The sequence below is a fragment of the Chlamydotis macqueenii genome, chromosome 8 (genome assembly GCF_036417535.1).
Source record: "Chlamydotis macqueenii isolate bChlMac1 chromosome 8, bChlMac1.mat, whole genome shotgun sequence".
NCBI lineage: Eukaryota > Metazoa > Chordata > Aves > Otidiformes > Otididae > Chlamydotis > Chlamydotis macqueenii.
In genome coordinates, this window is record NC_141563.1 from 9,980,714 (window position 1) to 10,000,000 (window position 19,287).

Consider the following 19,287-nt stretch of genomic DNA (forward strand, 5'->3'; position numbering starts at 1 on the left):
TTTTAGGGTAAATTTCATTAGCGCTGTTAATTTTAAGTTTGGGACACAAATACTCCTTTTAGACCTGTTTCTTTCCTAGCTGCTAACTGCTGTCTCCTAACATAACTATGACCTTCCCACTTAACTTTGTCACTATCCCATTCTTTATTCCCCAGCCTCCCCTGTCTCCATTCGTGAAGCTACTTACTGCCTGTGCCTACGCTGCTAATCCACACAGGTGCCAGTAAGTAATTTCCATGTCTGCACTTTAGTCTATGCTGTAACACAGTCCCCAGCCACATAATACCAGCAAGACAGGACTGAGCACCACAGCAAGTGATCTGCACTTGATATCCTGGGCTGAAGATAAGCAGCAGGAACAGAAATTACACAGACACTCAGGGACACTATTGAGTGAGGAGCTTGGAATGGTTATAAGACTACTTTCAAATACAAGGATTTCTTCCTGAGAGTTCAGCGGGGTTAATCCAGTTTCCCACTGATGTCAACGGGAAGATTTTTACTTTTTGTCATCTAAACCAGTAGAATTTAACCTAGCCTCCGTCATTTCCTTGAAATGTGAGTCAAAGTGACTCAACTTTAATCAACAGCTGTATCAGAGCACCTCTGTTACATGACTGGCCCTCTAGTCTTTTCCACAGTTTATTTCAGTGTTTTCATTCTGAGCTAGTTTTCTCCAAAAGTGAACCCACCCAAGAGCCAAAAAATTATTAAACAGAGCAGGCCAAGTGTCTTGTCTATTCACTGGAGCAATACTAAGAATATACTGCCTCCATAAATAATGGCCATCATCCCGATCAAGACAGAACAGACAAAAGCTGAGTCCAAAGGCTGTAGAAATAGCTGAGATTCCTCACCAGGCACAATAAAAGTGTTGGTATTCGAACTGATAGGTTTCCCATTCTTGAGCCAGCTAAGATCAGGAGGTGGAAAGCCAGTGGCCTCACAAGTCAGAGAGATGAAATTATTCACTACCACAGTCAAATTCTCAGGATTAGTACCAACAACACTTGGAGGAACTGCGGAGAGAAATACATTAATAGGATCTATCATACTGCCAGCAAACAATACTCCTATGAGTACACTATACACTATACACTGCTTTTTGGATGTGTCTGGAAATATGACTGAAGCTAATCTAACGGTCATTCCTGTTCCTATACTGTAATTCACAAAAATGTCAATGATTTTACCTGCAGTCCTTCTGTGCTTGGGATTTGGGAAGGCTAAGCAACCTGTAAGAGATCCTGCGGTTTCTAATGCACTATGAATTTTAAAATGCTGTACTCACAGGACATTTGCTATGTAAGGCAGGACAGAGTAAATTTACCTTGTCAGGATATGTAGGATGACCAAGTATAATTTCTTCCTGATATTGTGTTGCTCCTATTTTTTTCTGAAATAGTCCATTTTCTCATTATAGAGAACTAAAAATGATCCTTTCTCACACAGTTCAAAGTTCTTTTGTTAAGCAGACAAACCTGTTTAACAGTGAGCTAAGCAGCTTAAAATTCTGGCACGGCAACATTGCTTTAAGCTTACAAGTCCCAGTATTTTTAAATACAAGAATATTTTGACATTTGACCTTTCTACAAGAACTATTTAAAATGAAATAACTGTAAATCTCTTTCTTTTAATAAACCCCAAGTTTTAGTTTCCATATTTTTGCAGTGTGGATCTATAAAATATTTAAGAGGAAAGCAAAAGCATGTTCTTGGCTCTACTGGGTGGAAAAATCATTCCAAACAACACATGGAATCCTCTTCTTCAAAGACAGAAATGTTAAAGCATTTTGGACCATATCCACCAGAAATACTCCAGCTGCTTTCTGTCACTTGAATGACACAAAACAGTCATTAAGCCAAGTTTATTGCTCCTCTGTGGCACTGCAGAAACAAAAGGAGTCAATGTAAATGGGTGAATTCAGTCCATATTTTTCAACTTGGAATAACTGAAGGTTCTTTCCTTGATAACGACATAAAATGGTTCACTCAAATAAATGGAGAATTCTGATCTGATGACATTTTATAGTTATTTACATTTATTTACTTTTACAGTTACTTTCCCACAGATGTGACTGTTGGCAGTGCAAGACAGTGGGCAATTAAATATACAGGGCCACATTTGAGCGCTCTTTTAATGTATTTTGCTTAAACTATTTAAGTGGAACATTTGAAATTCTGCAGCCCCCATTGCATGTGCGAAGCACTCACAAATGTACCACAGGTAATCTGCACATGCAAATGTGTAGATTTTATTTAAATTTATGAAAGAAGTTCCATTAGAAACAAAAAATGCCAGAAAATAACTTTTTCTTTTGACATTGACAAAACAAAGATCATGCTGCTTAGTGATAATGCGTTTTCATCAATGCTTCACCGTGGGGGGCCCTTTCCTGAACAGCTATCATCTAATTTTTCAAATGAAACTGCATTCAGAGATTAATAGAGCCAAATTGGTAACACTGTTGTGCTAGAATTGAAGCTTCATGCAAATATTTCTCTCAAAATAATAGTATTAGACTATAGTCACTATAAACAAGTATTTTAAAGATAAGAAGTTTAAATTAAAACACAAATGTCAAGAAAAGCAAAACAGTGTTATTTAAAAACAAAACTCAAACATCAAGAAATCTGAATAGACTCCACTGAAACAAAACAATTTTTCAGAGAATGACTCCAGAGCAAGTTCTTCCCATGACAACACTATTTTTGGCTAATTGTATTACAGGGTAGAAAAAAGCACTATACATTTGCTTCATTTAGTACACAAAATTTACTGCACATATGAATGAGAAAAAAAATTTTCTTCCATATGTAATAACCTGAATTATCAGCTTCCTTGGATGCTAGTACTGTATTTAAGCAAGAGAGAGAACACAGCACGTGTGTTCGATCTAGCATGTAATACAGAAGACTAGCTAGCAAACAAGGATGTGAAAAAGGATACTGATCATATGTAGAAGACTGTGACATGTCTCCAAATCATACTGTGAAAGTAGATAAAGACATAACTGCCTGTACTTCTTGGTAGGTTTTAAAATGTAATGGTGCAGGTGATTTTGTGGGAGTAATGTTTACTTGACCTTGAATTCGATACGGAAAGTTGAAAGTGGCGAGAGTGGTGGGCAGAAATAAAAGGGGAAGTTAGGGTTAACTCTGAAACGCTAATTAGTGATTTCCTGATTTTCTGAAGCTATCAGGACAGGTAAGGGAAGGTGGCAGAGAGATTGTTTTTTAAAATAATGGAAAAAGTCCTGATTTCTTGATTGTATTTTTTTTTAGACCTGTGACGCTGAACAACTGAATTTTAACCGTATTCTAACTCAAGAACAACAACAACAACAAAAAGAACAGAAAGGAATCTTAAAGGGGAAATAAAAATAAGTAAGCTACTACAATGTCCTATCTTTTTGTTTAATGTTTTCTAATAATTCATTTTCTTGGAAATGCATTTCATACACATATCAAAACAGACCATAATCCAATTTGTTTGTAATTCCTGATTTCAGGGTTTAGCAACACTTGCACTGCGCTCGCACACGGCCACTATACAAGGCTCCCTCAATAACAATTTCCACCTATGTAGAACAGATATAAAGAGCTAAAGCCATGGGGGATCAAAAGCCACGTGTTGCAGAGGTACTTTAAACTTCTATTTGATTTCTGGTACATCAGAACCTCTATTACACCCAGTAAGAAGACTTACATGCATGAAGCTAAGTATGTGCCTAAACACTACGCTAAAATTAACACATTCAAGCTAAACTAGCATTTGAAAGAAGACAACCAGCAAATTATGGATTATTGCACTTACCATGAACATTTAGGTTAAAATACTTTTTGGCACTTCCAGCTACATTTTCCACAATGCAGACGTACCTGCCAGTATCTGTTATTTGGGAATTCAAAATCTAAGAAAAAGAAACAGGATTGTTGTTGAGCTAACATTTAAGACAACTTATTGTTAAAGCATCAAGTTTTGGAGCTGCAAGTCTGCAGAGTTTTTGTTTGATTTGGTTTTTTTTGCTAATGCCTTTGCAGTATTATGAAGAAGCCAATCTGAGAAACTTCCATTGATGCTACTCCTTTCAGAATCTGTTATGCAAAGCTGTGCATCTCAAACCTCCAGAAAAGTTAGCGTAATATTTTTCACATTAAATTCATTCAAAATTAATAACAAAACAACTATTCACAAATTATTTGTAACAAAAATCTTAACGTTCTATACAGGTTTTCTATTTTATTGTATTCCTACATCATGCTATGAAAACTGAGATAATTAAGCTTAGCTCTTTAAATGTTTTAATTGTTTAATTCGATTTAATCAATTGATAGGAAGGGAGGAGTTCTCCAGAATACACTATTTTCTTTTTTTTAAAAAAAAATACATTTTGCAATAATTAAACTCTGTTAGGGAAACTTGGACAAAACTGACAGCAACAGGTCATTCTCCACCAAAATCAACATTATTTAAAATCAAGAGATTTCAGTGATGCAGTTCACAGCATGACCCCAGAAACAGCTGGGTCAGCACAACTGAGGGAACTACACAGGAGTGAGAAGCTGCTGAGGGACAGGGACAAGGGACAAAAACCAAAAACTCCTTAGGTTTGCAGCATCTTCGGGGCACGGGGGGCGGAGGGGGCAGGGCGGGACGACAACAAACCAACCAAACAATGGAATCACATACTCAGCAAATATAAACAGTTTTATCTTTAATGGGCAACTTGAAGTTTGTGATGCTAAAAATCAGTTATTCACTAACAGCTACCTGTAACCTCCTTCCACTGGACAAAAATAGGTGTTTGTCATCTTCTGCTAGGAGGTGGCCATCTTTTTGCCAGGTAATACTTGGAGAAGGGCTTCCACTTGCAACACAGTCCATCACCGCAGCCTTGCTCACAAGCACAGTCACTTCTTCAGGCAGATCACCATCAGTTGCACTGATGGATGGTGGTGCTACAAAGGAGCAAAACATGGTAAGAACACTGTGACTTAGTATTTCCCAGTGGGGTTTTGTGGTTTGGTTTTGTTTGGGTTTTTTGTTTGGTTGGTTGGTTGTTGGTTTTTTATTTTTTTTAAGACTTCCCACCAATCTTTTAGATAATGTTTTTATAAGAAAGTAGGGAAATCTTCAGTGAATATAGTGAAATATAATGAATATAGTGAAATATAATAAAATCCCAAGACTAGTCCAGCTGGAACAAATCAGTTAGCTCAAGCAACTGCAGGAGAAGTATGCTTATTCACAGCAGCCATAAAGAAGAAGAGGTAAAAACTCATTTTCCAGCTAGTCAGTCATGTTCTTTGCTGCCAGAACAGAAAGAGGATTTCCAAGGCAGGACCTAACAATGAATCAGTGTTTTCAGTGGTAGATACAGAAACAGAGGTAAAGAGATAAGCATTTCCCAAGGCAAAAACCTTGAGTACATCAACAGATAAGGCAAGCAGCATACCAAAGCTTTCCATGCAGTATCTGTAAAACAGATAATACTAACAGGTGTTCAATAGTTGATCAAAATCACCAATTCCCTTAAGTCTTCGGGAGTTTTACAGGTATTTTAGAAAACGACAACCAAAATAAGGAGAGAGAAAAGTCTAGTAGGTCAGAATTTTGAATTAAGACTGGATAGGGAACAAGAGGTACCAAGATAAAGCCTGGATTTCTACACATACTTTTCTTTCTGGAGAAGTGTGATAGGGATAATGCAATCAAGTTCCTACAACAGTAACCTAAAAATATACTGAATAACAACATTAACACTATCTTCAAGCAATTCTGTATACTTCTACAAAACTCTAGCACCTTTAAATAAACACATTAATTTTCTAGTTTACAAATATGCAGAATTTATAAACTTCAAAAACATTAAGTAAACCTGGACTACAATGCTTCATTAGTTTCCACACAACCCTTTCTTGTCATTAAAAGGAAAAGCAGGAAAGCTCACTGAGCACGCGGACATTGTAATGAATGGAATCCTCCCCAGCTTCATTGACTGCCACACACATGTATCTCCCGGCATCTTCGGCCTGTGCCCGTGGAATCTGCAACACTCGGCCTCCTGCAACGAAAACACATTCAAGATTTAAATGCAACATCAGTTTCCATCATTTCCATAACACATTTCACTAGAGACCTGAGCAAGCAAGTTTATTAATGATCAGCATTTGTTCTGAATTATAAGTAACTAAACAGTTTTATTTCCTAGCTACTTTTTCTATTGGCAGATATTTGGAATTCAGTACTGTTCATACTGGAATGTTAGAAAAGAGTAATTAATTCCACAGAAAGGAATAACAATCTTCAGCAATATGCAGCCAAACATGATTCTTCAATCAAAAATAGAAATATTTCTCAGCAAGGTGGCAGAGAACTAGTAAGCAAAAGGAAATATAAGCACAGAATGTTTTGGTAAAGCTGTTCCAAACTGAAAAAAAGTAACTTCTGAAGCTTATAGGTACATACTATTTATCATCTTTACTCTATTCCTCATTTAAAGCACAGCCACATAAATAGCTTCAGAAAGGGAAGACATATTAGGAATATGTTTTGGGAGTGGCTGTATTGGTCCCCCAACAGATGAGCAACAGGGAGACAAAAAGACATTAACCCCAGCACTGCCCTTCTTTACACGTGCCATCCCAAACCATCCCCTGTACAGAAACACTCCCTTTATGTACTCTCAGCATTATAAGCCAATCTCTCCCTTTGCCATACGAGGTTAAGTAGGAGCTCACGGCCATTTTTCTGCTGGAAACATTATTTCCATGCCTCATCACCCGGTTAAGAAGTTTTTCTACTCCAATTATGATTTTGACAAAGTAAAACTTAATAAGAATATAAACGAGTAACACATCAGAGGGAAGACATAATTGCTGTATGTTATTTTTCAACACATCATATCAAAGTTAAATGGTCACATGCACATCATTTTAAGAGCTACTTTTTAAAATGAAAGGAGGCAACAGCCTAAGTCCAAGGACTGGAGAGAAAAATTTCCAGTCAAGAAAGTCTGAAAATAACATTAATACAGTGTTTTGAAGGGGGAAGTTTGTTATTACTACACAAATACTAGTACTAATGCCATTTCTTAAGGTCAGAGAGTGACATTTCAACATTTACCTGGTAATATCAGTACTTTATCACTAGAGCTCAGCGGATAGCCATCTTTATACCATGTAAGAACTGGAGGAGGAACAGCATTGGTCTCACAATACAGTGAAAGAGGATTGTTGACAATCACATCTTTACTTTCTCCAGCTTTTCCTGTATCTACCATGTTACCAGCTTCCCATTCCTTAAGAGGCTTTTGGAAGCTAGGAGGAACTACAACCAAATAGAGAAAAAAAAAGTTAGAATGTTACAGCAGAAATAGCTAGTTTAAAAGCCAAGAAATGAAAATATACTGTAATTGTTAAATAGTACCAAAAAAAAATCAAGCACATTGAATTAACCCCTCCTCCCAATTTAGATTAGCCAGGAAAATTCTAGTTCTTTTAATCAGAATGAACAATTGAGCAATCTACTGACTATTTTCTGAAAACTAGTAAACAACAGTGTAAGAAGACGCGACAATAAAACACAGAGGGTATTAATCAACAATAACACTTAAATAGTAAGCTATCTGGTTTCACTCAAATTCTCATGTTGTCTAAATTTTCAGAAACAACTAATGATTATTTTCATGTATTCACACACAGTGTGTAGACCAACAGGATGCTTACATCTGGGGCCTCTAAGTACTACTCAGTACAGCTACATAAAATATGATGCCCTAGTTTAAGCTAAATTTTTTCATGTAGTTTAGAGGAAGACTAGAGCTACTATGTCACTCCACTGACTTCAGAAACACTGCACACATCACAAAATATGAAAGAAAGAATAATCAGATACCGTATTGCCTAAAGATGAGCCAAAACCACATTAAATAAAAACAAACAAAACACAAAAGCATTGGATTAGACCAAGCAGGTGTAAAGGATACAACATCATAAGGAATTCCAACACTCCAGAACATTAGAAAAGGAGGCTACCAGAAGAACTCGATTATCTGAACTTGGTTTACCTTGTATATTTACATCAAATTCCACTTCATCCTGTCCAGCAATGTTGGATGCCAGACAAGTGTAACGACCAGTGTCTGATACTTGAGCCTCCTTAATCTGCAGAGTATGGCCACCAGCTTGGATAGTGACATGATCATCTGCTTTAAGTGGCTGTAATGTAATTTTACATTACAAATTAATACTTGTCAACACATACATTAGAAATAGCCATATTGGTGAAATAATATGATGTTATCTCCCTTGCGGTCAAATTCAGGTTGTTTCAAAATCCTTCCTAAGGCAGCACACCAAGAGTATGAGCATAACAGAATATCCTTCAATTTTTCTTAATACTTCCAGCAAGGCCCACTTTCAATCCACGTGGAGAAAGCAGCGGCACAGGACACCAAATTACTGAGGGTCACCACCTAGGAGAGTCCTAAGCCAGCTGTTGCTGGGACGGCAGCCTTGGCCACAGTCAGTACAGCCCTGCTCTCGTCTCATCTGTTCCTCTTTTCCCTCAGACCAAAAGCTTTTCCTCCCAGAGTAAACTTGATCAGCCTCCAAGTTCCTAGAGACAGTTTTCTTCTCAGGGCTGTCTAAGTCTGCTTCTTCACCCTTCTGATCTTGGAAGGCGATCTCTTAAGTGGATGTGGTTTTACATCACTTCAAACCCCAGCTGCAAGTTCCTGCTGAAAGGAGCAATGCTATCCCCATCAGCCAAGGGCTCTCGTGACATCTGATTAAATCAGGCTGATCCAATCCCTGAACTCACCAGCCAAGCTGATGGAAAAATCTATACATATAAAACTATCGGTTTTCTATGAGGTGAACAACTCTATCTACCTTACCCTACAGCCACACAACCACTAGGATCTGCTCTCCAGCAAGGTCACAGTGCTGACATAGAATGGATGCAGCAGCAACACAGAGACACACAGGATTAGATGTTACTGCCCCTAGAATCACACATGACAGTAGAGACCACAGTAACACAACCTGCATCTCTGAACACATCAGGGAGGCAGCACTGAACTCCTGGCCTGCAGCAGAAAATTAATTTAGTCCATGGATGTGAAAAAAAGCCATTTTCCCAGGCGCAACCTAAGAAAAAGCTGCTGGATCGATAAATTGCTCTGACAGTGGCAGCGAGCGGCTCACAGCCACCGTCTTTCTTTAGGGAACTCTCCCCAACATCATTTTTCACTGGCAATACAATCAGTACACCCAAGAGGTCCTAGAATTATAGCATATGCTCGAAACAGTCAGAGGGGTGTCTCTCCTGTGACTCCAAGCTGTTTCTCCATGCTTGGTAAATCAAGCAAGGGCTGGTCCAGCTGCAGACGTGCAGCAGTCTGCCACATGATAAGTGCCCTGCCAAGTAAAGCAAGAGATGTTATATTCTCCTTTCTTATAGAAGAGCTGCACCTTTTCTTTTTTACTTATAGCCAGCCCCCGGTAGACTGCACATCAGTACAATTGCATGGCACCGCCCTTCCAAACTGCTTCTCCTCCAGACCAATGTTGTTGTGAAGACTGTGTGTGGCAGGAACCACGCCTCATTCCCCCTTGAAGAGGATCCAGATGCTTTTGTAGCTTTGTGAGCTCTGCTAGAACCAAGTGGGAGGCTCTCTGCAACTTCTGCAAGGGCAGCACTTAGAGGAACGAAGCACAGGGCCATTCCGGAAGAGGGCCTTTGGGGACTTTGCACAACGGTAAAGTGCCATGCGGTCATACCATGGGATGCTAACCGGTAGGCAGGGCCCCCCTCCTTTAAAGCACAGGCCAGTGGCAGGCCCTGGAAACTCCACCACTGATTTCTCAGTGGCACTACCAAGCACCCACAAAAAAGCAAAAGGCGTCAATTTGCGGAGGTCTGGCCAACAGCAAATGTCCTAAGATACACGATGGATAATCCTGCCAGCAGGACACTGGGAAGATGACTTTCTGCTGACTTCAGCAGTGCAAGTGAGCCTGGTACGCTGCATGAATGTTCATTAATAGTGATAGTGAATATGCAGTTGTATGAAATCCACCAATTAGAAGGAATTAAGTTTGTTGACTGGCCTGTCCGTCCTTGTACCAGCTGATGGCAGCAGCAGGAATGGCGTAAGCTTCACACTCCAGGGTAAGACTGTGGTTTACTTTGATCTTCACTTCTTTAGGGTGGAGGCCCATCCCTGTGATATCCCCTTTGTTAATGGTGGGTGGAACTGCACAAAACAAAGGGAGCGAGGGGGACTTTCATGACTTACTGTCTTGCGTAGCATTTCAAAATTAACTGACTGGACAGAGGGAAAACCTGGACGATAACCTCAGGGAAAGCCAGCGCATTTCCCCCTATAATCTGCCTCTTCCCGATTGCTGAATTTTTATTTATATAGAGAGATATATATGTATTTTAAACTATTTTAGTGTATATATTATATATAAAAATCTATAAAACTGTATTCAACAGTTTTAGAAATGCAAACTGGACTATAGCCTTACCTAACTACAGTACTTTATTATGTGTTTGGCTTGAATTCTATAAAGTTCAGTGTAGTGCAGTCATTAAAAAGCATTTTAATGGAAATGAATATTCTCAGAAACATATGTTTGAACTGAAGTCCATGCTCAGAGTAGATGGTCAAAACTCAACATTTCCATTCCACTGAAATCCCAATGTTGCAAAATCTCATTTCCTTGTGAATCAGAACATTTCAAAATTCTTAAGTTACCTCCCACCCTGGTTTCATAATATCTTTTAAATTATTTTTAGTGCTTTCAAAGCATTTTCCATTCATTTGTCAGTGGGAAATCTTAAATTCTCCCTAATGCTTATGCTACCATAATAATTGATGGTTGCAAGGGCATTTGGGAGTGGGGAGCTTTATGTTGCTACAATACTTCATGTTGCCACAATAATATACTTCAATAATGAACTCTTTTGTCATCTTCTCATTATTTAAAATCCAATGGGGCCTTATTAGGGACTTAGTGTAATTAAAATAACAGCACAGTCACTGTGAGGGAGCAAACCAAACTCCAATGCAGGCTAGGAAATGAAAAAAAAAAAAAAAAATCATGCTTGAGTGAGCCCATAATGAAGAGTTTGGGCATTGAAGTAGTGCATTAGGCACAGATGCTCAAAGGAAAAAGAGTGCACAGGAAGCCCTGAATGCAAAAGCTTTTGTGCATACAGTATTTTATGGAAGAATATTAAAATAGTATCCTTCTGTTTCACCTTACTCAAGAAAGTTTCCCATCAGATGTTACAGGTCCCCTCCTTCTTTTTTTTTTCTGAAATAGTTTCTTTGCTCATGAGATTCTCGCCTCAGATCTCCCACTGTGCTGCACTCATCTGATTTGAAAATTATTACCAAAACCATTTTGGAAGAAACTGACATACAATGCTTCTTAAATGTCTTCCCCTTGGTCATACAAAGATTTTTAGCCCAACAGCAGCACTGGTAAAGGATGCAACAGCAAACTTCTCCAGTGTCTTTCCTCAAGCAATGCCATGAGCTAATCCAGATGTTTGCTAAACAAGGCCACTAACAAATCTTTGTGTTCACCCGGATAGGTAACACTGCAAATGAAAAAAAAAACAAACAAACTTGGAAGTATTTCCTTACTGTAGACTTTCACTTCATAGTGTTTCAAAGTTTCTCCAGCCTCATTTGTGGCTATACAGGTATATCTTCCAGCATTGTCCTCTTGTGCATTTAGAATCTGCAGGGTTCGACCACCTGCCAAAAGACATCATTCTTTAATAGCATTTATGTTATACTCTTGCTTCCCAATAAGAGTTTCTGCCTCCTATTTTCAATCCTTTGGTCCAAATTCTGCCTTTAGATGAGCATGAAAAACTGACTGCTTCCCACCATGTATACTGTGTAATAAATGAGTGCATAATCTGTAAGAGTGCTTTGGATCACAACTGCTGTTGCTTGGAAAATTTTTTAACATAGCTCTGTATAAGAAATTTCTTGAAGATATTTAAACAGGGAGAAGTGATGTAGGGTTCTGCATTTCATTCACAGAAAAAGGGAAAGGAGGCATTACCAGTGAGACTAAGAAAATCTTTGTTCAACATACAGGGGTGGATGTAAGCCTCTGAACTGTCCTTATGTTTCAGTGCAACACTTCATAAGAAAGAGGCCCCCAGCCCTCTCTGGAGAATGGACAGAAGCAAAAGCCGCAATTTGAGAAGTGTAAACATCAATGAATCAGTAGGATTTAGGATTTCAGGTGCCCTCTACAACTTTGACTTCCATCAATTTCCTTCCCATCGTATCCTGCTTATTTATGATTTATATTGTCTGCATTCTCAAGAGGTGAGTCACTATTTAATTTGGCTGCAGCTCTTTTCAGACTGCTTTCCTAGAAACCGTCCCCCCACATAGTAATTCAATGCCTCACTATCAATATGGACTCATTCTTCCTCTGAACACTTGCAGTTAACAATGCTAAAGTACTCTCTCATCTACATTACTTTAGTGTTACCAGTGAAGCTTGTTGCTGTTTTCCACCACCGCAGATGTGCTGGGTAAGAGTTACTCCACAGATTAACATGGCAAACTACTAATGACCTAGGAAAATGCCACCTCATCCTGTTTACTACCATTGCTGTTTATATCTCTCTCCATCTAATTTCCACACTTAATTTCAGGTATTTACATTAATTATTAACTCTGAACTTGTTTGCCGTCATTTAGCTTTATGGAACAAAAGAATAAATATCTGAATACAAATAAAATACAAATAAATAATCAGGTAATTGTGAAACACTTAAAAATATTGAAATGGGAAGTGCTACAAAAGTACAAACATTGCACTTAGTAGAAACATATCCTTTGATTTTTCAAAACAAGAGACTAAACACTAAAGCAATGAAGTGTTATGTGATTTCTCAAAAACAACAAAAACCATACCTGGCAAAATGCGGATATTTCTGTTTGATTCTAAAGGATTACCATCTTTCAGCCAGGTGATTGTAGCTGGAGGATATGAGTAAGCCTCACAAACCAGCGATGTTGGGCTGTTGAGGATAACAGTGACATCTTCTGCGCTTCCATGGCCATCTGCACCCACAATGGTTGGAGACACTAGGAACAACAAAATCATTAATAAGAAGAAGGACTTCTAAGAAAAGCCTATTTTCTGGTCCCTGTTCAGTCCAGGAATCTGGCTGCAGCTTTAAATAGCTGGGAGACATTCCTATTAGGCAACCCTGAAGCCCAGAACCAGACAACATTCATCTGGTTTTATGTTTTGTCCTGAAGTCAATGGTAAGTCCATATTGGTGGATTCCATCCACCCTTAGCCTTTGTCAAACACAGGTCACCAGGAAGCCAGTTACCACTTCTGGCACAGCAGCTGGAAGATCCACTGCTTGATGACCCTATGAGCAGCAGACTGGTAGGAGGCATGAGTCTAGGAAATGAGGATGTAGAAAATAAACTCACCATTGTTTGCATTTGGTTATGCAATAACCATAATGAAAAAAAACAAAAAAAAACAAAAAAAAAACCCCAAACCCCCCCCCCGCAGATTGTTCCAGCTTCTATGAAGAGATCACAATCTGATGGGTTCTTCAGATACTCTTCCTTGAATCACAATAAACCCATGTACTGTCCCACTCTTTGCATACAGACAATGTCTTGTTATAGCTCTGCATTTTCTAGCTCTATAATGTCTAAAGCACAGAACTGCTGTTTCTATTGAACTGCTAAATTGAATTACTAAGCTATAAAATTTTAATCATAGCCAGGCAACTTAAGCATTGCTGTAATTAAAAGTACTACAAAATTCCAATGTGATTATCTGTTCTTTTTTCCCCGAGATTAATATTTTCTCTGCAAAAGCCAGCCCAGCTGTCTTACCAAGTACATTAAGACTGTAACTTTTGCTCTTATCTCCAGCTGCATTGGACGCAATACATGTGTATCTCCCTGTGTCAGTGAGTTGAGCATTGGTGATTTGCAGGAAACGCCCACTAGACAGAAACTTGTGATCTTCGTCCTCTGTTAGAGATTGTCCATCCTTTATCCAGGTTATCTGTGGTACAGGGTTCCCTTAATGGAGTAACGAAAATTGCAAATATGAGTTGTTGCATAGCCTCTAGGATATGGCAAGATTTCAGAAAAACAGAGAAATACAGTTTCAGAAGCACTTTTAACATATATCTTTTAGGGAGATGTTTTGGAGTACCTATTCTGAAGTCTTCGAACTTCCTGAAGTAATATACACCTTCTCTTAAATTCCACAGGCCTTTAGAGAATAAATATAACAAAAACTAGCCTCCTGGTTACATTTTATAGAATCTTTATAAGAAAGAGTGCTTAGTCCTGTATAAGCACGATAGTTAAATTTAAAATTCCACTGAACAGAAAATTCCATTAAAAACATGTTGTTCAGAAGCAATGATGATTGACACCATGAGTTTGATCGGTAAAGATAAGTCACATTGTATGCTTTTACCTATCACTTCACATGCTAGGGTAACTCTGTGCTTCTCTTTCACTTTCACATCTTCCAGTTTATTTTCACCCACAATCCCTGGAGGCACTGCAAACCGACAAGACGACAACATTAGTGAGTATTACTCACAAGCAATTAAAATACAACAAATACACACTCAGGCTGGATCTCAGTGTACGCTTCCCTTAATCACATCAATCAATAAACAGCTCATATCTACTAGAAACAGATCCGGATGTGAGACAGCATCGAGCTAACCTGCCTGTACAACAGATACGCACTCTGTTCTGCACCCTTTAACCATACAAGTCCATGCCAAAGGCAAGAGAGGACCACAGACCCACAAAGTACTCACCTCACTTAGTCTTCAGAGCTAGAGAGATACTTGAGGTGCTGAGCAGTATGGTCTGTAGGGCAATATTTCTGAGTATGGTCAGCAGGGCAATGGTGATGAGCACTGGTTAGTGAGGCCAGGTTTGATTTCATGTACCAGCAGGTTTTATAAGTTTGTAAAAAAGTTTTATCATCCATATTAAGCAGCAAGTGATTTATTTGTTCAAAACAATGTGCTTAAGTTTAAGAGTTGTTGTTTTTCAATAGTAATTGAAAGTATCTATCTAGAACTCCAGGGAAATAACGGAGTTATAAAAAGTCAGCTTGTCTATTCACTCACGATGTGGGGTTTTTTTCCCCCCTTACCAGCACACGCAAAGCAATACCACAGATTACCAACAAGTGGATGCTGTGTGAAGGCACACACGTCTTTTATGCAAATAGAGCTAATTCCATACAGGGAGATGAACAAGTTATATAGGGCTAAAGTCATCTTGCTGTAGTACAAACTATATTTCTCAAGGGAAACAGAAGACAAAACTATACTCTTAAAATACCTATTCATCCCCCAAATAGCTCATACAAGGAAACCCTTACTGTATGGCTGACCACTTGATGACACGTTTTCAAATAATCTTGGCCAACAGGACTACACACTCCTCCTCCTGGGAGGTCAGATTATGAATGTGCTGGCGAGTAGAATCATAGAATGGTTTGGCTTGGAAGGGATCTTTAAAGGCCATCCAGTCCAACCCCCCCTGCAAGAAACAGGGACATCTTCAACCAGATCAGGTTGCTCAGAGCCCCGTCCAACCTGGCCTTGAATGCCTCCAGGGATGGGGCTTCCACCAGCTCTCTGGGCAACCTGTGCCAGTGCTTCACCACTCTTATTGCAAAAAAATTATTTCTAATACCTAATCTAAATTTACCCCCTTCTATTTTAAAACTGTTACCCTTTGTCTTATTCACAACAGGCCCTGATAAAAAGTTTCTCCACCAGCTGTGGTGGTGAAGAGCTCTGATCAACTATTTCTTTCAAAGTAGAGGCAAAAGAAAGTGACACTACAAATCAACGTAGGCATGGAGTATAAGAACTTGAAAAGGAGGTCTACAGTTATAAGATAGACAGACCAATCTCCAAGAGATTTTGGAAAGTTTTGTAACAAAAATGTCAGGCTAGAGCACCAGATACTATACTTTAATAATCCTACAAAATTCAAACTTTCAGCCTAGGTAGAAGGTCTAAAATGAAAGGAAGTAAAATATATTCAGCAGCTTATTTGTGATCTACCACTAAGTTGGAAACAAAAATTTTATTAAAATAACGATAATATGCAGAACTCGTTGTCAACAGGTAAAAATAATTGTCAACAGGTTAAAATAATGTTATATCAATTTTTTTTTTTTTTACACAAACACAAACTAGAGCGAAGAAAAAAAAAGAAAAAAAAAAAAAAAAAAAGGAAAAACGTTTGCATCTCACTTGACTGAAACGGCAAAGATACTACTCCAGCACGGCTGAAAGTTGGCCTCTGAACAGGACACATGGTGAGAGGCAGGTTAGCAGAATTTAGCATGCAGGAAGACATAGCCAGTACTGGCACTCTCACCAGCTTGTGATGCAGTTATGATCAAATTCCCTGCTGTGACTACACAAGCAATACAAAACAGACTTTTGTATAGGCTCTAGTGTCCAAATGCAATGAGACAAAGAGGCATCAACTAGGGAAGGAATTAGACGGAGGAAAATATAACCTAAAATCATAAAGTTCAGGTCTTTTAAGTCAGGCCAGAAATTACTATTCATAAATAAACAGAGCAACTCATTGTTTTGGCCCCAAAATAACCGAGTAAGATGTCAACACATATTAATTTCCAAAATATAACAAAACCACACCAAACATTTTGCAAATATATAAATATTAGGCTTATTACACCAAGCTCTCCATGCAAACTGGCTTGCCTGTTGCACCTCCTACACCAATTTAGAGAAACATCGGGATGTCTCTGTACAGTTCCTATTTACAGTGAGCCAGTGAATATTCTGTGTCACTATCAGGCCACATTCCAGTAACTTTCCTCTCAAAAGACAAAGAAATTACTGGGGGAAGGGAAGAAGAGAAGACTGAACAATGGAATTTTCCACTTGGCCCACTTGAAATCAGCTTCACCGAGCATTTTTCTTCAAGGTAAATAAAGCCTATGCAAGAGACATTTCCAGAACCCTCATGGACACCCTGCTACGAAAACCCTCCAAAGAAAACAGCAAAACAATGAATGCTTTTCAGTGTTTATCCATTCTACCAGACTTACACTTCCATGAGCTCATCAAACAAACATGAACTGACATGAATGTGAGTTATCATTTACAGGCTGAATATCCATAAGTCAGCTGAAGGCAAGAGAAGCTGATAGCACCCAGCACCTTAAAGCAAAGAAACTTACAGGAAAATTACCTTCAGTAATGCTATAAGACAACCTGCATCAGGCCTGGTAATCATTCATAAAAATAAGTTACTAAACCAAAAAGCAGTATTTTCTGGGAAAAAAAAAATACAATTTCTTTAAAAATAAGTAAAGTGACAAAATTACATATTAAAGGTCCCAAGCTGCCATGCAAAGAGCCTGCTGTCCTAGTCCTTGACTAAATACCTTAGGAGGACCATGCACTACCACGCTTGGTTTACATGCTTTACAATACCAAAGGCTCTACCGACTAAAGGTTTCCACTGAATCAGAGATCTCTATTTTTGCAAGAACAATTCCAGCTCCAGTGTTTAATTTCCCTGTTGGTCTCAGTTTTGCCTTCACATCTTTCTTGCAGCAGATTATCACCATCATGCCACTCAGCTATACGTATTATATGCACTGCTGCACGATAACGCTGTTTTCAATTCACGAGTATTACCATTTGGGGTTGCAGCTTTCCGCATTTGAGCATTCGATGCAAAGGACTCACATGAATTTCATATGGCTTCCCGGGGCTGTAGTTTTCTTTTGACTTAAACTGGCTTAAGTTCAGGCCAGTGCCAAAAGAAATAGCACTTATTCTCCTGACCACTCATTCTTGTCTTCTTTCTTTCACCAGTACTGGTATTTATAGGCTGTGCGGTGAACCAGCAGAGAACTGATCCGGCTAAAAACTAACCTGACCAGGAAAACACAAAACCCCCACCTTTTCAGATCACCTATAAACTGATTCACCTTGTTCATCACGTCCAAGGGAGAGTGAAGCTATGAGCAACAAGAAACAGAAGAGAGGATGGGAGTCCGGCTGCCAGCATCCTGCAGGCTTCTCTCCAACTGAAATAACAACCTAACTGAAGCCAGCTACATTGACATAGCTCCTTTTCAGAAAAGGAACAAGAAACCACAAAACAGAAGTAGTTGCCACTTATTCCAAATTATGCCTGAAGAATCTTAATTTTAAAAACTAAACAAACAGAAAATTCACATGTAGAAGTAACTTCTCTTTAAAATCTCATTTTCTGACCACGTTATCAAATGCACTCCCCCCCCCCAGCCCCCTGAAGGACACATGTTTTGGCAGAATCATATAGAATGGTTAAGGTTGGAAGGGACCTTCAAAGGTTATCTGGTCCAACGCCCATTACCATCATCTGCTGTAACAAAAATTATCACATACTTACCTAGAACAGAAAGGTCAAAATCCTTCCTCACTTCCCCAGCAGCATTGGCCACCACACAAGTATATTGACCTTCATCTGCTACACTCGTGTGTGTCAAACGGAGCGTTCTGCCCCCTAAGGAGAAAGTAAAAAAAAACATACAATCCTTAAAGCTCTGCTCAAGTTACCTGTGCTCTTATCTTCTCATGCTTTGGTTAAATTTACAGCTGTAATTTTTTTTAATGTGGTATATTTTTGTTGAACAAACAGTAAGAGAAAGTGACTGACCTTACTCCTACTCGCATCATTTCTTTATGCCTGCTCAGGCCCTCAGCTCCTCACTGCTTTTAGATCTGTGCTTAATAGTCACCATACTATTCTTTCTAGTCAGTAACTTCCAAACTACCCTGACATATCCCTTTTTTTTCCTCCAGAAATTACATTTAAGTGAACTTTGAGGCATTCAGATATCTTTTGATAATTTCTGGAGCAAGTCAGAGATCAACCAGAACAACCACTAAAAACTTTGAGACAGACCTGGAGAGCTTGTGCAGAGAAAAACCAAACCTGCTTCACACGGGTGGTTCAAACTACACGCAGAGGTAGAATGCATGCGTAACGCATTCATCAGCGCAGACACTTTGGATGTGGTAGGAACACTGTGTTTGCAACTCTATGCAGGAAATTTTGTCAGAACACAGTGTCTCAGCAGGATTTTTGTTCACGAGTACTTCGCTATACTGAGAATAATAGGAAAAATAATAACAGGAAAAATAATAAAGTCTCATCAGAGCAGGGCGGTGTGCACA

The 19,287-nt window shown here is 38.9% G+C and overlaps 1 protein-coding gene across 1 annotated transcript in view; it reads right to left on the bottom strand.

Annotated features, from left to right (window-relative positions):
• The window catches only part of HMCN1 (hemicentin 1), a 201,103-nt gene that overhangs the window by 48,679 nt on the left and 133,137 nt on the right, over positions 1 to 19,287 (bottom strand). The window contains exons 47-58 of the mRNA XM_086753035.1: positions 18,500 to 18,613; positions 14,517 to 14,603; positions 13,919 to 14,110; positions 12,968 to 13,141; positions 11,669 to 11,782; positions 10,119 to 10,264; positions 8,072 to 8,222; positions 7,129 to 7,332; positions 5,954 to 6,067; positions 4,774 to 4,961; positions 3,817 to 3,913; positions 858 to 1,019 (exon numbers count right to left, since the gene is read on the bottom strand). Of these exons, the coding sequence (XP_086609161.1) occupies positions 858 to 1,019; positions 3,817 to 3,913; positions 4,774 to 4,961; positions 5,954 to 6,067; positions 7,129 to 7,332; positions 8,072 to 8,222; positions 10,119 to 10,264; positions 11,669 to 11,782; positions 12,968 to 13,141; positions 13,919 to 14,110; positions 14,517 to 14,603; positions 18,500 to 18,613 (1,743 nt within the window). The remainder of the gene's footprint in view (positions 1 to 857; positions 1,020 to 3,816; positions 3,914 to 4,773; positions 4,962 to 5,953; positions 6,068 to 7,128; positions 7,333 to 8,071; positions 8,223 to 10,118; positions 10,265 to 11,668; positions 11,783 to 12,967; positions 13,142 to 13,918; positions 14,111 to 14,516; positions 14,604 to 18,499; positions 18,614 to 19,287) is intronic.